This window comes from Lytechinus pictus, chromosome 3 (assembly GCF_037042905.1).
Source record: "Lytechinus pictus isolate F3 Inbred chromosome 3, Lp3.0, whole genome shotgun sequence".
NCBI lineage: Eukaryota > Metazoa > Echinodermata > Echinoidea > Temnopleuroida > Toxopneustidae > Lytechinus > Lytechinus pictus.
In genome coordinates this window covers 7,691,491-7,713,872 of record NC_087247.1, presented here as the reverse complement: position 1 = coordinate 7,713,872, position 22,382 = coordinate 7,691,491, and the positions used below count along the sequence as shown (strand labels likewise).

Genomic DNA, 22,382 nt, shown 5'->3' with positions numbered 1-22,382 from the left:
AAACATCCATGAATTTGTATATCCTCATTTACCGTGAACCAGTCAGTCGTTCAATCGCATATTTTTAATAACCATTTTTATCCAACCTATCTTCCAGACAATGGCCACCCAAGAAGAGAAGAGTTTTGTCAGAAACAAGGCAGCTCAGCTCTTCTCCCTCATGTTCATCAACGACTTCCCACACCGGTGGCCGACATTCTTCTCTGACCTCCTACAAATGCTTCAGGTCGGCGAAGCGGCCATCGACATGTACCTAAGGGTACTGCTGGCCATTGACACCGAGGTCGTTGACCGGGAGATCATCCACTCGCAAGAGGTATATTTTCAGGTTTCTGTAACTGAAAGAGATGCACACCATCTTTACAATTGATTTTAAATTTCTGTGAAGTAATACTTCTTTGTGCTTTTGAGTTATATATTTTATGTTGCAGGGTCAATAATACCACATTCCGCACCTGGGTCTTTAATGTCAAGTCCACCCCAGAAAATTGTTGATTAGAATCGATAGAGAAAAATCAAACAAACATAATGCTGCAAATTTCATCGAAATCGGATGTAAAATAAGAAAGTTATGACATTTTCAAGTTTTGCTTATTTTTCACAAAACAGTTAAATGCACAACTCAGCGATATGCAAATGAGAGAGTCGATGATGTCCATCACTCACTATATCTTTTGTTTTTTATTGTTTGAATAATACAATATTTCAATTTTTACAGATTTGACAATAGGGACCAACTTAACTTAACCATAAACTGTTAAAATAATGGTAATATCCACATATTCAGGGAGAAATAAAACTTTGTTTCACTTGACAAGGAGGAGAAAAATGGAATATTTCATATTTCATATAATAAAATACAAAAGAAATAGTGAGTGGGTGACGTCATCAGTCTGCCAATTTGCATACCGACCAGGATGTGCATATAACTGTTTTGTGAAATTAAGCAAAACTTTAAATGTCATAACTTTCTTATTTTACATCCGATTTTGATGAAATTTTCAGTGTTTTGCTTGTTGGATTTTTCTCCTTTTTTTCAAATCAACTTTTTGTTGGGGTGGACTTGTCCTTTAAAGAAATATCAAAACAAGAAAAAAATAGGCTGAACTAAGCCCCCACTCCTCCCTCCAAAAGAAAAACAAAATAAAGACTGTATCCACCATTTAAAAGTCCATTGATGCACTGATTTTATCCAATGTAGATACTCAAGATATTTGAGCAATTTGATAACTTGAGGGTAGGGTATACATATCAAACTTATTTTGCCCTTGAGGTTATGAGAAAAAGATAGTTCACTATTTGTGAATGAAAGAGTTTATTCATTTATTTGGAAAATGTATGTCCTTGCATACATGTTTGTATTTACAGAATCTCAATCACAGATTGATGCTTGATGTTATAACATCATAAGGTTGATGCTATAACATACCATCCACCATCATGTTCCTTATTCCTCCAGTATAAAATATCTGAGAATGTATATAGACTATTACAAGAAAGTGCCTCTCTCTTCCATAAATTTCTTGTCTTTAAATCTTTCAAGTATATAAGATGATCTACTTCTATGTTACATTCATGTGAGATGTAAACTTTGATGAATAGACCTTACACATTGATGTCAACGCGCCGTCATGTTAGAAGCTGAACCAATTACCTTGCATGCATTTAATGATTAGCAGCTAGGGCATCTCTGACAAATCTGTTTTGGCGTATTCCTATATCTGAGGGAAGGCGCTATGAGATTATGATAATAATAATGATAATAGGCATTTATATAGGGCATCTATCTAGAAATATTCTATTCCGAGGCACGTTGTTATTATTCCGGCTTTAGCTCGAGCTGCCTTTCAGCACTCATGCATTCAAGGAATTAATCCTGCAGAGTACCCATTCACCTCACCTGGGTTGAGTGTAGCACAATGTGGATAAATTTCTTGCTGGAGGAAATTATGCCATGGCTGGGATTCCAACCCATGACCCTCTGTTTCAAAGTCAGAAGACTAATCCACTGGGCCACAATGCTCCATGGTGTCATGTGTATAAGGTCTGTCGAGGTTATTTATATCTAAAAGTTTTCATTTGTTTTGAAATTGTTTTCCAGGAAACAATAAGGAATAATCAACTCAAGGATGATATGAGAGAAAAGTGTATCCAGGACCTGGTCAACTCTTGGTTCCAGATACTTGTAAGTAATTGAAATAGTTAGAGTATTCTGGAATTGATGCATAATTTACACATAATTGATTGTGACTTAGCATACCAAAACGAGAGCCTTGTCAGAACTGAACATTTTTTAGAAAGGATATTAATATTTTCAAGAAACGATCTTAGCTTTTCACATTTCCACATGTGTAAAACTTGTGTCTCATTTAAATTCTGGAAACATGGGTAATTTTTCAGTGTATAAATTTGTGTTCCATTTGCAAGGTTTGAAAATTGTGCAAAAGCATGTGATGAATAATTCAACTTTGCATGTGAACACAGAACTTTGTTGAAAATGTGCAATATTGTCTGATTTAGCTGAGCATTAAAATGTATTTCTTTGAAAATATGAAATTTGACACTAAACTATTAGTAAACTTGAAAAAAAAATCATAATCTGTGGTATCTTCGTATTCAGCTTTCTTATGCCAGTGATTTTCTGCAAGAATAAGAAGAATATCACAGAGGTTTCTCAGGTCAATTAGTCATGCCCATCATAATAGTCCCTCCGATTGATACACTATAAAATAGTGCCTCACGAGATCAAAGAACGGCCTTTGAAGAACAAGTGTGATCACTCATTGATGTCATCTGTTATGTAACGCAATTGGCCGAGGGCCGTTGTCTGATGTTCAAACAGTAGTGATATTTACGTGCGTGTGTGTGTGCCAAGTCATGATTCACGGAGAGAGGGTGCGTCTCATGGGGGCAGTGTTCGAGGGATGATGCCATCCCTCGATCAAGAGGACCTCAGAAAGACGAGACCGTCGTGAAGTGATCGATTGATTGATGGAAGGGAAAGACAGCGTGTGGCCTGTAGAGAGATCGTGTTTCAGCAACACATATCTGTTCCAGATTCCAAGAAATAGAATAGATAGGATGTGGGAAGTGAATTGGAAAATAGAAATTGAAAAAGTAAAGGAAGAATTAAAGTAAGCCGGAAATGCAAAGAGTCGTGAGCTGTTGTCAGATATACAGTTGTGCTCAATAGTTAGTGAAACCCACCACAGAATGTGCTCCTTCATGCTGAGTGCTGAATGTAAGCAACAACACTTCAATGTTTGGCGAGCCCAGAGAAACAAACTTTATTGAAATTTAATGGAATATTCTATCACTTGACTTCACAATTAGATATTTTAAAGCTAAATTACAGTAGTTGCAGTAAAACACTAATTTCTTGAGAAAGTCTGTAAAACCAAGGTTAAGTATGACTATATCATCGTGGATCTAGATCTGGTACAGTTACATAAACTGAACTTTGTGAAATCATAAAATCTAAGCTGAAATACGATCACACTGAAGATCGCCAGCACAGATAGGCACACGTGGGACAGTGTATTATTATTGCTGGAATAAAGACCTGACGGAAGTGACCGAATCCGCGCTTATTTTGCTTATTTCTCAGCAATTACACAATTTCTTCCAGAATCCTTTGGCACATATTTTCTATTCATACAAACAGACACTTGGGTGGTCATTATATTAGATTCTGTAAAAAGTCATTTTGAGATTGTTACCAGAACTGGAATTTACCTTTAAATGTGGCAGAACTTGAAAAAATTTTCATTTTTCTGGTGGGGGTTCACTAACTTTTGAGCACCTCTGTGTGTCATCCATTCCTACAGCGAGGCAATTATCATTGTTTCATCAATTACAAGAGGTAGTGACTTGGTGGATTTAGCACTGATGAACTTGAGTTCCTGGTTAATGATGTATGTCTTCAGTAAAAGTGTTTAAAAAAAAATCTTATGTTCGATATACTTTGCCAGGGCCCCGGTTATGAGTTTATGAATCCTTGCAGTTTCATTGAATTTTTTAATACAGCAGACTTGTCAGTTGTAAGTTCATGGTTAATGATGTATTTCTCTAGATAGTAAAAGAATGTAGAACATTCCAATGTTGTTTATTCTTCTTCTTCCTTGTCCTGGTTTCATGAATGGCAGGTTTGAAGTTACCATGATAAGATTCTGAAGTCCTACAATCTGATTTGCCTAGAACAGATCACCATATATTCATAGCATTTGGTATTGATAAAAAATCGTATGAAACATTGCTCTACCTACCTACACTAGATCAAAGACACCTGTTACTCTAAAAGATATTAAGTTTTTATATTGAACATAGTTTTATTAATAAATATGAAGAAGTAGTTTAGAAATAATGTAACAAGTCCAGTGTATTGCTGTACTTGGGTTACACAAGAATAAACTTGTGTTATGCATTCTATAAGCTTCTCTGTTATAGTTGACACAGACCTTAAGGGATACCATTCTCCAGTGAAATCAATTGTGTAATGAGGGGTCCTGTAATAGGCTTCGTTAGACTACTATTGATACATATACCTTTTTGATAACACAATTGAAATTACATCTTGAAGTTTGGTCTGAATTGTATCGTTGAAACAAACTTATCCACCAATGATTGTCAAATTTTTAAATAGCACAAGTGCAGAAATTACCTACTATTTAAGTTTTGTGCGACATTGGGCTACACATATTCAACCACAACTGTAAACCATGATTTAAACCAGAGCTAAGGTTACAGCTTTCAAGCAGTTCCACCTGAAGATTGAACCACTCTCTCTTACACTCGAGGAGCAACTGCCTTCTCCCCCACCCTCAACCCTCTCCCCCTTATTCCTCCCCACATTTCTTAGAATAACATCCCCTTATTATCCCTTGAGAAATACAGATAAGTGAGAAGTATCAAAGGAACATCAAACCAGTTCCTCAGACCAACTTCTATCACCAAGTGCACAGGAAACTAAATTAGGAAGCTATCCATTAGATCGTAATCTTCAATTTGGTTCCACTACATTCGCAGAATCCTGCTACGAACCAAGAGAGCAGTTGGCATTTACTTCCCCCAACAAGTTGTGCTGTTTAAACAGAAGGGGGATGATCGGCCAACCTTCCCCTTGCCAGAGCGGATCAGAGAACCGTTTTCTTGATGTTCATTGTGCCAGGGAGCTTTTTTTTTGTATTGTGCGGCTTAATTGAATTTCCTCCTTTTCTCAACGACTTCCTCCCTGTCTGAAAGGTGTTTCGAATGCTGTAGCCGTTAGTTGCAGGAGCTGTCGGAGTTGATCGGCAGTGCCAATTGGGAAGAAACAAGGGCTTATATTTGAAAAGGGTTATGCAGGGTTCAGCCCCTTTGTGTCCGGAATGATTTCATCACTTCGCTATCGAATTACGGAGGCAAGCTCCTCGGGGGTTGAAACAAAAATCTGTTGGAAATCAGAATCTTCCCCCTATCCCCTCATTTTTGCTGATTTAACTTCAAAGGTATTGAGATATTTTGTGTCCTGTCATTTTTTTTTTACTTTGTTTGTTCCTTTCCATGTTTCAAGATCATTTTCTTAACCGATTTAGTCCTAGGACAACTCAGCCAAAGGTCTTAAGAAAATGTGTGATTGAAATAATGTGGTGTTCTACAGGTTAATTCTCATGATAGAAGATTGAGAAACAATGCTTTTCATTATCATGTCTGGTCATGCTCAGTGACACATTATTAGATATGGAACTTATCTAGATAGGTCAGCAAAATTTTAGTATGCCTCTATGAAATATGTAACTTTGTTGATATATGTTCAGTGTTTTCCGAGTAAAACCAAGCTCTTGGGATGTTTCTATTGAGAAGTGTTGCATAAATAAAGTTTTGTCAGTTTTTTTCACTGACTAATTTGCTATCAGCCAATCAGAAGGATTTGCTTATAACAATAAAGAATGACGGAATCAATACTGAAACCCAGATATTGTGAAAATCACCAACATAGATAAGAACAGGGCACATGCATTGTCATCATTGCTATCATCATCACCATCATCACCATTACCACCATCATCATCACTCATAATCATCATCGTCTTCTTCTTTGTCATCGTCGTCATCATCATTAACATCATCATCACTCATAATCATCATCGTCTTCTTCTTTGTCATCGTCGTCATCATCATCATTAACATCATCATGATCATCATCATTATCATCATCATCACCATCATCATCACCATCATCATCATCATCGTCATCATTATCATCATCATCATCATCATCGTCATTGTCATCATTGTCATCATCTTCCTAATAGGATCTAGTATAAAAAGGACGGTTATTTTGCTTAAAAAGGCAACCCATCTCATTTTTTTTTTGTAGATCTCTCTTCTATTTGATGACTGTATTAAACACTATTGTAAAAATCTATTACCTCAAATCATGCTTTGGGGCTGCATGCTATGGTACACTAAGAGTTCAAGGTGAACAGTTATTGAGGGATATCAAGAGGATTTGGAGGATGTCCCGAAGCATATTCCGTATTTCCTGTCTGTGATCTCCGACAAGAACCTACTGGCTTTCACAATCAATGCTGTGTCTTGTGCCCGGGAAATACTCCTGCTATTGTCATGGTCTATTCTTGAATGCATGGCTCATATTCTCCTGTATGTGTGGGTTGTTTGTGGCTACATTGGACCAGTAACTAAAGACCTTGTGAATCTTTATGGTTGTGTCATTAAATCAAAAGAGAAATGTTTATATATTGTCATACATTATATGATTTATGGGATTATAAGAGTGAGGAAAAGTTTTCATTTGTAGACAGTGATATTTTTTGTTGTCTACCAATTTATCCATGGTTTTTTGCCTTGTGGATCTTTAAAAAAATATATTATTCATCTTATCTTGAATCATACAGTATATGAACATTGGACCAGTAAGCAGGCAAACAAGCTCATGAGATATCATAAATGACTCATTGTTCGCTATTATCAATACTGCTATTCAAGCAATAGGAACAATACTTCCTTAATTGAAATTTCAAATATAACATATAGATGCATATAAATCAGTGGTCACCTGTTTTGGAGTGTAAATAAAAAACTCTGTATTGTAGTACAATATCAGGAATTCATCTTTTTGAATAAAAAGGAGTTCTGGAAAATTTTCAAACATATCTTCCAAAAATGCATTATTACATTGATATCACTGTCACAATGCCCCTTTCTTACAATGAAGAATTATATTTCTCATATAAACACATTTTTTTTATCGAACAGAAGAACTATGAATCTTCAAACCCCGAGCTTGCCTGTCTGTGCCTGGAAGTTGTCGGCGTGTATGTATCGTGGATCGACATCGGTCTGATCGCAAACGAGCGTTTCGTGGGTCTTCTACTCCATCACCTGTCCATCGATGTTCTCCGGGAGAGCGCATGCGATTGCTTCCATGAGATCATTGAGAAGGGCATGGATCCTGTCGCCAAGACGGAGCTGGTGGAGTCTGTGACCAAAGTCTTGCAGGATTCCGGCGTCATACCACCATCAGGGGTAGGTCTGATCATTGCCACAGAAATGCTGAGTGATGGATCGTGAGTCTATGTGAATCTGTAGTCTTGGAGTCATGACCACCCCTGTGCTTATGACTATAATCATAATGATAATGATAATGATGATGGTGATGATGATGACAACGATGATGATGATGGTGATGATGATGATGACGACGATGACGTTGATGATGATGATGATGATGATGATGATGGTAGTGATGGTGATGGTGATGATGATGATGATGATGATGATGATGACGATGTTGATGATGATGACGATGATGACGATGCATGTGCCCACCTGTTCTTTATCTATGTTGGTGATTTTCAGAGTATCTGGGTTTCAAACTTTATTCCATCATTCTTTAGCATTTGATTGATGCAAGCTAACTCAAAACTCACTCAATCTTTCTTAATATAGATATATTGACCATAGCTTAAAGTTTTCTCTTAAAAATATTGTTCATTTTCATGATTCAAGATTAGCTCTAATGCATGTTGTAACACATAAATGTATTATGTGCTTTCGTTTATAATTTTAACACAAATTGATATGAATATAATAAATTTCTGCTTTATTTTCCTTCTTTACCAGGAAGAGGACATAGACTTTGTAGCAAAACTATCCAAACTCACCAACGGCATCGGATGCAACCTCATAGCATCCTGGCAAAAGTGAGTCCTACCTTCATTTTCATGATCCAAACTTTGCATCGGATATACAAAATGTTACTAGTGTGAAGGCCACCGCACACCTTACGACTGGTCCGCGATCTGATTTTGGAATAAATCACATTTTGCTAATTTTTCTGAAAATGTAGATAAAAAGTATCTTTTTATTTTAGGTTCAGATTAACCGAAAGAATACTAATATGAATATTTTAGGAGATTGCAAGCCTTTATTTTGGAGTAAATGCCAAATTAGTTTCAAATTGTAGCCAATCGTACGATTGATAGGACATCACTACGACTAAATATCAAATTTGCTTTTATTCTCCTACGGATGATAGCATCGTCACAGAGCTGAACATAGGTATTCGTTCCATGATTTAGAACATTGCACAGTTAGATATTCCATGTCTCGGTATGAGCATCAAATTCTACTACGTTATATTTCAAAATCGGGTTGCAGACCAAGAGTAGAGTGTGCGGTGGCCTTTAGGTGTATTTTATGGGTAACCTAATTGCTCTTGTATCAATTTTTTAGGATAGATGGTGAAGGTTTAGGTAATAGAATCCTAATCTATCTCACCGCGTTGATCCTGAATCCAGTCTATGCCAAGACTCGCCAACTGTTCACACATAGCATCTGTTATTCTACATCCAATGTTGGCTAAACCCTGATTGGTTTCAAGCCATACTGGTGTTGATCTTGTTCCAATCGATAATTTGCTTCAAGGCAGTGCTGTTGATCAAGGGATAATCAAGTGATATTAGTGAATACTGGACTTGCAGAACGATGCAGTGGCAGATGGTAATAGAGTACCTAAGTGTGACATCAGTTGCCATGGTGTCATGGCAGGCTGGTTCTAAACAGAGTCGCAGCTGACGATTGTTTGTACACATTTGTATGACTTTAGCTCGTCTGAGAAATTCGGTTGCAAGCGATCAAATTCCGATAGCAGCCATTTTCTCCTATCAGAAACACACGCTTTCATTCGGCGGAATCATTTGTTTAGAACCAGGCCGCCATGACACCATGGCAACTGACGTCATCGCTTCGGTACTCTATAGAATTAAAAGCTCCCGAGTTAAGCATACATGCTGGTGTAATGATATATCCTCATTCCTTATTACATCTGTATATATATGGGCATACCTTTTATTATGTGCAATGGAGACATTTCAAAATCAATTGGTTTGATATATTATTGCTATGATATAGTGATAAGATGACTTTTTTGACATCTTTATGTTATCATTGAACTTTTTGTCTTGTACAAAGTTTCAAGAAGGCAATTCCATAAAATATGTATGTCCGACCCCCTATGTGTGGGACCTTCATGAAATTTCTGTCTCTGATTTCTTGTTCTTTTGACAGTATGTTATGTTCTCAAAGGACCATGACTTGGTCACTTTATAAAGTGAAGTAAAATGTGAGAGAAATGTGGTCGGACATACAAAAAGGTTGATCATCTTATGGAATTTCCCAAGAATGAAAACTTTATCTCAATCAATTATCTGTGTTTAACATTGGTATTCCCTGCTACATGCATTTGTTAGTGGAAGCATTATGGTGTAGTGGTTCTGACTCTGGCCTTTCAATTAGAAGGTTGATGGGTCTAAATCCTACTTCAGGCATTAATTTTCTATCCACATTGTGCTGCACTCAACCCAGGTGGGATGAATGGGTACCTGGTAAGATTCAATCCTCCAAAGCTTTTAGCGCCTGTGTGGTGGCTCAGGTACATCCGAGTATTGTGCAATAGAGTGTAAGCATATAGCACCTGTGCTATGTAAATTGACCGATAAGTAAACCTTCCTGATCTTCAGTTCCGTTACCTCTGAATATTATGATGTAAAGACTGCATCGCTAACATAATATCTTGTTTCCTTCTGCTCTTTCCTTTCATAATCCTTTACAGATTGGTGAAGAGTAAGAATTCTGTTGGAGCACTGAACACATTACAAGCCATTGATAGTAAATTACCCCTACTCTTCATGTTTCTCGGTCATGAGGACGATGACATCTCATTAGCTGTATCAGAGTTTGCCAGGGATTATATGGGTATTTTAAAACAGGTCAGTATGAGAAATTAGATCCCATTTTATTTCACCTGTGGTAGTTTGTAATATCTTTAACTGTTGTAATCAACATCCGATGACCGGGGTAGTAATAATTACAATGTAAAGTGTTTAGAAACAAAGTGTAATAAGCGCTATATAAATGTAACTTTAGCGCTATATAAGTGTAATAAGCGCTATATAAATGTAACTTTTTATTATTATTATTATTATTATCATTAATCATCATCGTCATCCACCAGCTTCTCCACCTCTTCCTTATTTTCATCATCATCTTCATGAAGATTATGACTTCTCATTAAGATGTATCAAGAGTTTGTTAGGGATCGTCTAGGCATTTTAAACCCCCACAGTATAAGAGACACTTCTGTTTCATTTTCCTTATGTGGTTTTATTTTCTTATTTATACTGTAGTTATCATAAGCTGTAGCATGAATTTCTGCATCACCATTATGATCATAATCATCATCATTCTTCATTACCTTCCTCCTCCTCCTCTTCTTCATCTGCATGATCCTCCTCATCTTCCTTGTCATCATAACTCTCATCATTGTTGGGATCATCCTCCCTCTCCACCTCAACATCTTTGTTATCTCTATGATCACTTTCTTCGTCAACATCATCATCTTCATCATCACCTTCATCATTATCATCATCTTCATCATCTTCATCATCATCTTCATCATCATCATCATCATCTCCTTCATCATTATCTTCATCATCATCTCCATCATTATCTTCATGATCATCATCGTCGTCATCATCTTTATCATCATCATCATCATCATCTTTATCATCATCTTCATAATCATCATCGTCATCATGATCTCCATCATCGTCATTATCATCAACCTCTCCCTCGTTATCAATGTCATTCATGATCACCAATGTCATCATCCTGCTGTCCCACCATTTCCACCTAATGAACATCATCATCTTCTTTCTTTCCTTCCTTATCTTTCTGTTCTTCCACCTCCTGTTATCATCATCATCTTTATCTTTCCATTCATTCATAAAATGAATAATTATCATATGAATATAAAGTGTAAGGGAAAATCTGAGTAAAGTCATATTGAGTTCAAATTTATCTATTATTTCAGACCAGTTTTACATCGTTAGTTCTTGAAAATGGTCTGAAATTCAAGACAGAACATTTGAACTCAGCACGACTCAATCTCAAGTCTTTTCCTCTTGTTGAACATTTGAACTAAACATGACTCTCTCTCGAGTTTTTTCCTCATGTTGAACATTTGAACTCAATCTCGAGTTTTTTCCTCATGTTGAACATTTGAACTCAACATGACTCAATCTCAAGCCTTTTCCTCATGTTGAACATTTGAACTCAACATGGTCTCAAGTTTTCCTCATTGTTGTCAATTCATATGTATTTAATATCATTATTTTTTCATTTTTTACAGATTGATACCCTGAATGAGAGCCAAATTGCCAATGCCCAGAGGCTTCTCCTGATTCTCTTTGACAAGTTCCGTTACGACGAGACGTACAACTTTGATGCCCAGGGAGAAGATGAGATTATGTTTATAGACTACCGCCGTCAGCTGAAAGTCCTCTTTGACAACCTTGCACAGCTCAATCAGAACATGGTCCTCTCAAATGTCCATTCTGTTGTCATGGAGACATTAGGGTATGCAGAAAATTAATTCTTTCTTTATTTGTGTTGTCTTGGAGACATTAGGGTATGCAGAAAAAAATAATTCTTTCTTGATTTTTTTGTTGTCTTGGAGACATTAGCGTATGCAGTAAAAAAATCATTCTTTATTTTTTGTTGTCTTGGAGACATGGGTATACAGAAAAAAAATCATTCTTTCTTGATTTTTTGTTGTCTAAGTGGTTGCTAAATGATAATTGGCATAGAACTGATTACAAAAGGCCTCATTGTTTGAATTCCATGAAAATACCAATGTGAGATATCAGTTGATATATATTTAATACTGGTGACTTTATTGTAAAACAATTCAAATGATCACATCTAAAATGTCACAGTACCCAGCAGTCCAGTCAATTCTGGGGTACATGCACACGTAACCCACTCATAGTCGCATGAACGCAAATCTCATTTACATACGAGTGGCTTTTTGTATGATAGCCATGCCAAAAACTTGATGTCAACATGAAGTAATTTTGTTCAAACAAATGTCCCCAGTGAAATTTATGATCTCAATATATGAAAATGAAAATCCATATTTTATTGTTCGAAATAGACAAAAATTTGTTTTGCCCAATTGATCATGGGCCCGGCAGCCGCTGTGCAGCGCCAGATCGACAAGGCTCTATCCCTTTAATCATTGAACTCATAACAGGGTAGCAGCAACTCCCATCTTTTAACGTCTTTTGGTCTGACGCGGCCGGGGTTTGAACCCATGACCTCCCGGTTGTGAGAAGGACGCTCAGCCAAGTGAGCCAACACACCGGTTGATATGTAGTCATTTTCATTCTATTTGACAAAGTGATCGATTTATCCAAAGCGCCAACTCTCCATCTTCTGATCAGTTACATTTAATTTGGGTATTTTTCTCTTTTTTTTTGTTATTAAAACAATTTATGCATTTGTACATCAGTGGAATCATTTAAGAAAAAATTTAAGACATGTATTTATTCTTTTGTTTTGGTGTAATAATATGGAGAGTTGTATGGAAAGTGCATAGAGCTGAGTATTCTTTTATATGATTATTAATGCTTACTGAAATATTAATACTTTTTATGTTCCAATTTTTGTATTTTAAAAAAAAACCTGATCACAGACAATGGAGGAGTAAGAAGTTCACGGATGTTGAGTTGGCTGTGAGATTACTGTACATGTTAGGTGAGGCCATTCCTGCCAGAGAAGGAAATCACTTCTTAGGAGACTCTGCCAAGACAGAACCCATCAAAGAAATGATGAGAATGGTAGGTCTATGGGAGCAGTTCATGAAACGATGATTTTCACTGACTGTTATAAGCTACCAAAATCCTTGCTTCTGATTGGCTCAGAGCAAATGTGTCAGTGAAACTGTTTACTATTTGTTTCATGAAACACTTAATTTTTCTTTATTTTTCAAAATACTTTTTATAGGTCAGGGATTTTTTATTGTCAAGACATTTGAGATACTCTCTCTAAAAGCTAACATTTCAGGGGAAATTATGAAATCTTTTGGAAATTCATGGAAATTGTCAGTATTTATTATGTTTATTCTATATATAATTGATCATCCAATCAGTTGCAAAGTTAGGCTTGCCATGCTTGCATTGTATAGCACCCACAATGATAAGTCATGGTCAAGTCATGGTTCGCTTCTTCAAAAATGATTAAAAGTCAGGGATTATTTAAAATCTGTAAAATCTGTAGGCGTATAGACCCAGCAATTTAAAGAGAGCTGAGAGCAAGATTTCCACTAAATATAACCAAGCTTTGATGAAATTCATTTTCTTCTTATATCAACCAATAGCTTTCTGATATAATCTTAGAGGGTGCTTCAAGAAAATATTTGGAATCAATTGCCAATTTTGGTTGCAATATTACAATTAATTAGATCACTTAAAAAAAGGTAAAAGAAAGTAGTTGCAGCAAACAATTATTTAATGGGAAAGTCTTTTAAATCAAGGTTAATTGTCACCATATTATTATACATGTATATCTAGTTCTGGTACATTAATATACTCTTATCTTTGCGAAATCATGAAATCTTAGCTCAAAATCGGTAATTCTAATGATCACTAACACAGAAAAGCAGATGTGGGACAGTGTATTATTATTGCTCAGAAAAAATACCCAACATTTGGTGCAATTCCGTGCTCATTTCTCAGCAATTACGCATTTTCTTCCATAGTCAGTTGCCACTTATTTTATTATCTATACATACAAACACTATGGTGGTCCTTTTACTGGATTCTGTTTGAACTCATTTTGAGATCATTACCATAACTGGTATTTATCTTTAACTGAATCAAATCAGTTTACACTTCTTGTTTCAAGAAGCTTATCAGCAATCAAAAATTTTCAAATAATTGCAAGATAGTAATTGATAACAAATAAATTTGTAATTGATTGCAAGTTTTATTTTTGCAACACCCCATGAGACTGTCATCCTTTCTTCTTAATCTCTCTTTTGAGCTCATAAATAAGGACATGATAATATTTTGTGTGTCATTCACTTAATCTAAAATGGTATTACCATTCAAATCTGTCCTTTCATGTGTGAGGCTTGTGTCCAACCTATCCTGGAATAAAGGAGATAAACATTCCATGATCATTCATCTACAAGACCTTGTCATGCCATATACACCAGCTCGTAGCCTGAGATCATCACACCAGCAACTTCTTAAGACTCCCAAGACACATGTAGCATATGGTGCGCGAGCTTTCTCTGCCTCAGCACCTTCTCTCTTGAATAATTTGCCATTAAAATTAAGAATTATACCATCACTAGAGACCTTCATATCTAAACTGAAGTTTTATCTTTTTTTAACAGTATTAGTTATTGGCACTTTGACACTCATCCAAACTTTCTTATTCTTTCTTTTCTTGTGCGTCTCGGAATATAATATTTCTAGGTAGATGGCGCTATATAAATGGCTATTATTATTATTATTCATGAGATTTATTTGAAAAAAATATGTGGTGATTTGATTTGATTTGTTTTGCATAGTGTTCATTTTAGTTAAGATTCCTTTTCTTTCTCTCTTTCAGTTGGTATCATCAGGTGTAGTAGGACATTCTCATTGGGCTGTCACATTACAAGTAAGTGCTGAAATGGAATCGATAAGTTGATCTTGTATCCGTATGATGTGAAAATAGAATCAAGAATCTTTGGATGGTCCATTCGGAAGGGATGAGTGGTATTGTATATTCTTTGTCATGCCACATGAAGATATACAGCATCACAAGTTACTGGATGCAAATTCAAATGGCTCATTACAGAGGTAGTTATTTGCAAAAAAAAATTTAAGAGCAGAGAATGATCTTCATTGTGAATTAATACAGTTTAGGGGCTCAAAGAAAAAAAATTCCTGGAATTGGCTGTATTTTGATAATACATTTACTGAAAAAGAAATTCCAGACAAATATGAAGTTTACTTTAATGGAAGAAGGAGAGAAATGGGCTAGTTACAGTTTGTTCCAATGCAAATAAATTTAACTATGGGATTTATAGGATGTCATCAATCAAACACAAGCCAAGGAGACCTTTTCATCCATATAGTAGTTTTGAGGGTTTATATTAACTTTGTCTGTCAACAGGTAGTTGTTATACATTTCAGTCTAATAATCTTGGTATGTAGGGCTTTTCCTACTCTAAAGTCTTTGTAATTAATAATCTACTAACCTGGTTACCAAGGTGTACGAGGCAGTTGTCTACTGTGAGTTCTTCAACACCACTATATCCCTGATAATCTCATTAAATTTAGTTTCTTTTTTTTTTTTTTTTTTTGATGGGTGTACTTACCTTATTCCTATTGATAATGTTATCTTGATGTTCTAGAATTATGAGACAGTTGTCTCCTCAAAACCACCACATCTGTGATATCCTAGTAAGATCCTAGCCAAATTTAGTTTCTGAAATCCTTTTTTTTTCATTTGTTTTGAACTTACTGAAGTCTTATCTTGATTGTTTTCTTTATGTTCTAGACCTATGAGACAGTTGTCCGCTACGAGAAGTTCTTCAACCAAGAGCCCCAGCACATCCCTGATATCCTAGTCACGTTCCTAGACGACCGAGGTCTGAGGCACCGTCATCCCACGGTCAGGAGCAGATCGGCATACCTCTTCTCCCGTTTCATCAAGTCCCTCAAACATCATCTCGGGAACTTCACAGAGGAGATCCTCAAGAGGATACAAGACCTTCTCATCATTGTATTACCGGTAAGAGAAAAAAAATCATACTTACCTGCAAAGTGTTCCTATTAAATAGAAATATCCATATTTTGGGGAAAAGAGAAATTGAGATTGCTACCTGGGGCCCCGTTGCATAAAAGTTACTACTATGGTAACTTTGCCATCCGATGATAACTACCATGGTAACGTTGATCACCAACCAATCAAAATCAAGGATTCCATGCAAGTTACCATTGGATGGAAAAGTTACCATAATGGTAACTTTTATGCAACAGGCCCAGGTGTTCCTTTTTTTGTGTGAAAGTTTTTATGTAGTATTGAATAGGATATATAAGAATGTTCATATTTTCTGGAAATTTCTTAGTAATCTGTTCCCATTTTCTTGCTGTCAGGTTTGGCAGATATGGATTGTGTTTGTTTCTGTTCTTTTTCTGGCTAGTATGTGATTTGATACCCAAGTCAGAAAATGAGAATTCTACTTAGACTTCAGATTGGATAGTTTTTGGTATTCAATTTATGATATGTCTACATATTGTACCTTATAAGATTATAAATAATTAAGAAATCATGCCTGGTGGCAGTTTATCATACGAAAAACCTGTACCGAATCCTGGTCGATCAAGAGAAAACAATGACTTAATTTAGACAGGAGTGTATGGGTAGTGGCTGCTTTGCAGACTATTCATAGTCTTCCGCATCGATCATTGCACATTTATCATCACAGCAAAGATGTAACTGCAGCTTCCGCCTAGATTATAGGCTACCTTCCCCCATGCACAGGATTCCTGATTGTTGCTCAAACTGCTTTGCTTTACAAAATTATCTCCAGAAATGCAGACCCTTCATTATTAATTTATTGTGCTTGATATCATTATTACACTAGCCGTTCACACATCTGTTTTTTCTTTTCCTTTCTACACAGGAGAATGGTCATCCGCCATTATTGACCACAGATGACCAGCTGTTTCTCTATGAAGGAGCAGGAATCATAATCACATGTAGTGCCTTTGAACCTGAGGTCAGTACAATGATTGTTGTGTAACTTTATCTGTCGATAATTTCATCCCAAGTGGAAATAACAAATTGAGCCAGTATTCTGAAGGTTTATGTTTTGTATGTATTCATTAATATTTGTAACAGAGATATTGACTCCTAAATTTTTTGAATCTTTGTACAAATCAGATAGAGGCTGCACTTTGCTTTGAGGTCGAGGCAGAAAGAATCTCCCATTTGAGAATATGCTCGTGGTCAGGGGCGGATCCAGGATTTCCCAAAAGGGGGGGGGGGGCAAATTTTACGGAGGATATTTCGTCCTCGAAAATATTTGACAAGCAAAAAAAAAAAAAAAAAAAAAGGTCTTCAACCCCCAAAAAAAGGTTTTCAACCACAAATTATGAAAATTATGGGTTTTTTTCGTACCAAAAAAATTTGACAAGCAAAAAAAAAAAGAGGGGGTACACCTCTGTTTTCATGGCATTTTTACATTGCAATTTTTAAATTTTTCCCCTGGATCCACGCCTGCTCGGGGTTGCATCTGTGCTATTATTGTCACAGCTGAATTTTAAAGAAGTAATTTTGATTGATTTGAACAGTGTATCCTTGCAATAACTTGCTAATGGACCGATGTGCAAGTCAGTAATTTGTGATTTAGCCTTGAGCCAAGGACTTACCTACTCTTTGATCACTAGACAATTAAGAAAAGACATAAATCCAACAGTACCAAATCCCAGAATTGGAGGGTGTTTCACAGAGAGTAAAGTCTGATTATCATTGATTCGCACTGGAGTGTGATCCAACGAGTGTGATCTGGCCAGTGCAATAATGCATTATTTACCACATGCTACTTAAAATCTTTATTTTCACCTCTTGAAACACCACCCCCTCCTGATAATTCCAGATGCCATGTCCTAAAACCCACTTTTTCTTCGAGATATCAGTTTGATGAACAATTTTTTACAGGGAAACAATACAGGGGCTGTTTCATCAAGGTTACACATGACTTTACGACCGACCGACCGAAATTAGGTCTCCATCATATTTAATCTGATTAGCCAAAATAGAAATAGTAATATTGATAAATTGTTATTATTACAAATTATAGTCATTTGTCTTAAAAAAAACATAATGAGGAAAAGTTTAGCGTTTTGTTAAAGGGGAATCCAGCCTTGGCCATAAAATGATGTGTTGGGACGGAGAAAAATCAATTAAACAGAATGGTGAAAGTTTGAAAGAAATCAGACAAACAATAAGAAAGTAATAGCTGCTTTAAAATTGAGATCACTAATACTATGTAGATTTTAAATTGGCAACTGGGTAAGTAAATTATGACAAGGGGCAAGGACAACTTTCCCATAGGCCATGTACTTTATTATCAGGGATTTGTGGTTTTCTCCTAAGTGCCCATTCCCCTGGGGCAGTAATCTAAATATAACCCAGGTAGTATATTGTTTTATGTCCTCATGGAAGAAAAATATAATTTGAAATAAAACTTTTGGGAAAAATGACATTTTAGCCATAATATGTATTGGAGTACATGGAAGGGTAGTCCTTGCCTTACATCACTATGACATCACATATGCGGCCAATTTGAAGTCTCCATGGGTAAAGTGATTACCAATATTTACAACTTTTAAAGTTCATAACTTTCTTGTTGTTTGTCCAATATTGTTCAAACTTTCACCTATCAACTTGTCTGATTTTTCTTTTCCTTACAAAAACATTTTTTTTATTTGGGTTGGATTCCCCTTTAAATATCAAGAAAAAGACACTACTTACGGTTTTGCACTTGATACATAAAGTCACATGTCATGTAATTTGTAAAGAAGCCTTGAGTCACTTTACAAACTCTTTGTTTTTGTCTCGCCTGCATAGCAGAGCGAGACTATAGGCGCCGCTTTTCCGACGGCGGCGGCGTCAACATCAAATCTTAACCTAAGGTTAAGTTTTTGAAATGACATCATAACTTATAAAGTATATGGACCTAGTTCATGAAACTTGGACATAAGGTTAATCAAGTATTACTGAACATCCTGCTTGAGTTTCAGGTCACATGACTATGGTCAAAGGTCATTTAGGGTCAATGAACTTAGACCATATTGGGAGAATTATTTTCAAAATCTTAACCAAAGGTTAAGTTTTTGAAATGACATCATAACTTAGAAAGTATATAGACCTAGTTCATGAAACTTGGGCATAAGGTTAATCAAGTATTAGTGAACATCCTGCACGAGTTTCAGGTCACATGACCAAGGTCAAAGGTCATTTAGGGTCAATGAACTTTGGTCAAGTTGGGGGTATTTGTTGAATTACTATCATAACTTTGAAAATTTATGGATCTAGTTCATGAAACTTGGACATAAGGTTAATCAAGTATTAGTGAACATCCTTCCTGAGTTTCAGGTCACATGGCCAAGGTCAAAGGTCATTTAGGGTCAATGAACTTTGGCCAAGTTGGGGGTATTTGTTGAATTACCTTCATAACTTTGAAAATTTATGGATCTAGTTCATGAAACTTTAAAATTAGGTTAATCAAGTACCACTGAATATCCTGTGCGAGTTCCAGGTCACATGACCATGGTCAGTGGTCATTTAAGGTCAATGAACTTTGGCCAAGTTGGGGGTATTTGTTGAATTACCATCCTAACTCTGAAGGTTTATGGATCTAGTTCATAAAACTTAGACATAAGAGTAATCGAGTATCACTGAACATCCTGTACGAGTTTCAGGTCACATGACCATGGTCAAAGGTCATTTAAGGTCAATGAACTTTGGCCGTGTTGGGGGTATTTGTTGAATTACCATCCTAACTCTGAAGTTTATGGATCTATTTCATAAAACTTGGGATATAAGAGTAATCAAGTATCACTAAACATCCCCTGTGAGTTTCAGGTCACAAAACCAAGGTCAAAGGTCAGTTAAGGTCAATAAACTTAGGCCATGTTGGGGTAATTGTTGAATTGCCATCATAACTTTGAAAGTTTATGGATAGAGTGAATGAAATGTGGACATGGGTGTATTTGACAAGTCTTAAGTCACCGTTCAAATGTCATCTATGGTCAATGAACATGGTATTATGTCATTATATGAATGGTGTGTTTTTGAATGATTATTTTATAGTAGTTTTCAAAGTTAGCACTGCTGCTATATTAAATTGCGTAATGCAGGCGAGACTGCCAGAGGCGTTCCACTTGTTGTAATAATCAAGATATATGAAAATGGTCTAGTTTTTCAGGAACTGAATAGAGCGAATCAGTCAGTAAATTAATTAGCCAAACACCAAAACAGAATCATATCGGGAATTCTATGGAAAACTTCATTTTTTCTTCTTCAATTTGTTGTTTTATTTTGCAGAAGAAGCAGATTCTTCTGAGGAATGTACTAGCACCCATCATAGATAAGTTCAACACCCTCTATCCTAAGTTATGTTCAGAGACGGACGAGCAACGGCAAGTCCTCTTGGCTGAAATCATTGCTCACTCCATAGCATGCACCAGGTAAATATACTTCAGATTTACCCTTTTTTAATACCCTGATTATGATGCAGGGGGCGGACCTAGGATTGACTGGTGGGGGGAAGGGAGGGGGTGGCAACAAGTTGGATAAATATGGTCTGTTTTTTATTAAGATGATTATTGCTGATATCAGCAATATATATTTTACTGGGGATATTTGAGTCAATATAGATACAATGCCAAGCAAATTGATGATGCAAAGTGCAAGGGGTCAAGTAGTGCAATTGCCACAATTTTGTGAGTACCTTGAACTTATTCATTTTGTCTCCAACACTACCACAAGGGCATAAACAAACGCTGTTTCCTTGAACTTGTTTTATTCAGTTGACTCCTGAATTCTCAAAGGATTTACAGTTTGCTTGGAATTCACATGGAAAATGTCAATCTCAAACAAATTTCGTAGGAATACTGACGCATCATATATTCTTCCTACTTAGTCTACAAACAGTTGGCCTACTTCTCAAAGGCTAAACCCATTTGGTCTACTATCGATTGGTCTAATTGCTATTTAGTTTGCATTTCACTTGGTGTAATACCCAATTGATCTAATTCTCATTTAGTCCAATGCCCAGTTGGTCCAGGACACAATTTGAGTGTATCTGGCAATGAGGTTATCTATTACATTACTGAGGAATAAATTTGTTTCAGGCACCAATTTTCCTCAAGTTTGTCACGAATAGCAAATATTTGTGAAATTGTAAATAACCCTTTTCTCTGGTGATTTATCATGAAAACTTTGGCTCACGGCTGTCTGTTTACAGTGAAAACAAATCCCAAGGCCTGGCTGTCATCTCAGTATTAGCAACAGTTGATATAAGCTACGGAAATATTTGCTTTTGATTGGCTGTTCCGTGTGAAAGCTTATGTGGGAACATTTTTAGTCATAACAAGTATTGCGCAATAGCGCCGGGTGTTCCCCAACAGGGCCATGGCCCAGTCTTATGAAATGTTGGTAACAATTGAAATCGAATTCATTGATCTAAATTTCCTATCTCTATAAGTATGCAATTTGAGATCGATCCCAGTTTGAATCTGTTGCAGCTCATTGTTAAACAGGGCCCCCAGCGTGTTGCAATGCCCTTCTACCTACCACAACATAACACCAATCAATGCCAAGGTTGTGACGCAGAACCAAAGGAGGCTTTTATTTCTTCCTGGGCTTTGAAAACCTCAAAGTTCATCAAGAGTCATAGCAATTTCTTTTGGACGATGACCATGTATCATCAGTACCAGCTTTCGAAGGTGTGATTATGAACACCTTATTGTTATGAATTTTTTTTTTTGTAATTATCTATAATCCTTTGTATAATGAGTAAAGTCATAGCAATTTCTTTTGGACGATGACCTTGTATCATCAGTATCAGCTTTCGAAGGTGTGATTATGAACACCTTATTGTTATGAAACATTTTTTATTTTATTTATCTGTAATCCTTTGTAGAATGTGTAAAGTCAAGTAAAAACATGTTTTTAAATGAAGAAACACAACATTTTTCAAATACTTTGATATTGTTAAGAGACACTCGTGTGATCCAGTTGGTAAATAATACCACAATCGTATTTGCCTTGAGGCAATTTTTTTGTTTAAGATATGATTATCAAACAAATATGAATTACATGTTTCACTCATTTATTCTCAGGACTACAAACAGAACATTCAACATTCCTGAAATAATTTATTAAGAAGTTGTTTTCATATAATAGTCACAAAACAGCAAATATGCTGTATACTTTAGCTCTTGGATATATGTATTTTCACACTTTTGTGT

At 36.1% G+C, this 22,382-nt stretch overlaps 1 protein-coding gene across 1 annotated transcript in view; it reads left to right on the top strand.

The window, feature by feature from the left end:
* LOC129255955 (exportin-T-like) overlaps positions 1–22,382 on the top strand; it is a 41,652-nt gene that overhangs the window by 5,422 nt on the left and 13,848 nt on the right. Inside the window, exons 4-14 of the mRNA XM_064096268.1 lie at positions 98–316; positions 2,102–2,185; positions 7,258–7,527; positions 8,125–8,204; positions 10,115–10,271; positions 11,693–11,919; positions 13,037–13,181; positions 14,962–15,012; positions 15,898–16,131; positions 17,027–17,122; positions 20,455–20,597. Of these exons, the coding sequence (XP_063952338.1) occupies positions 98–316; positions 2,102–2,185; positions 7,258–7,527; positions 8,125–8,204; positions 10,115–10,271; positions 11,693–11,919; positions 13,037–13,181; positions 14,962–15,012; positions 15,898–16,131; positions 17,027–17,122; positions 20,455–20,597 (1,706 nt within the window). The remainder of the gene's footprint in view (positions 1–97; positions 317–2,101; positions 2,186–7,257; positions 7,528–8,124; positions 8,205–10,114; positions 10,272–11,692; positions 11,920–13,036; positions 13,182–14,961; positions 15,013–15,897; positions 16,132–17,026; positions 17,123–20,454; positions 20,598–22,382) is intronic.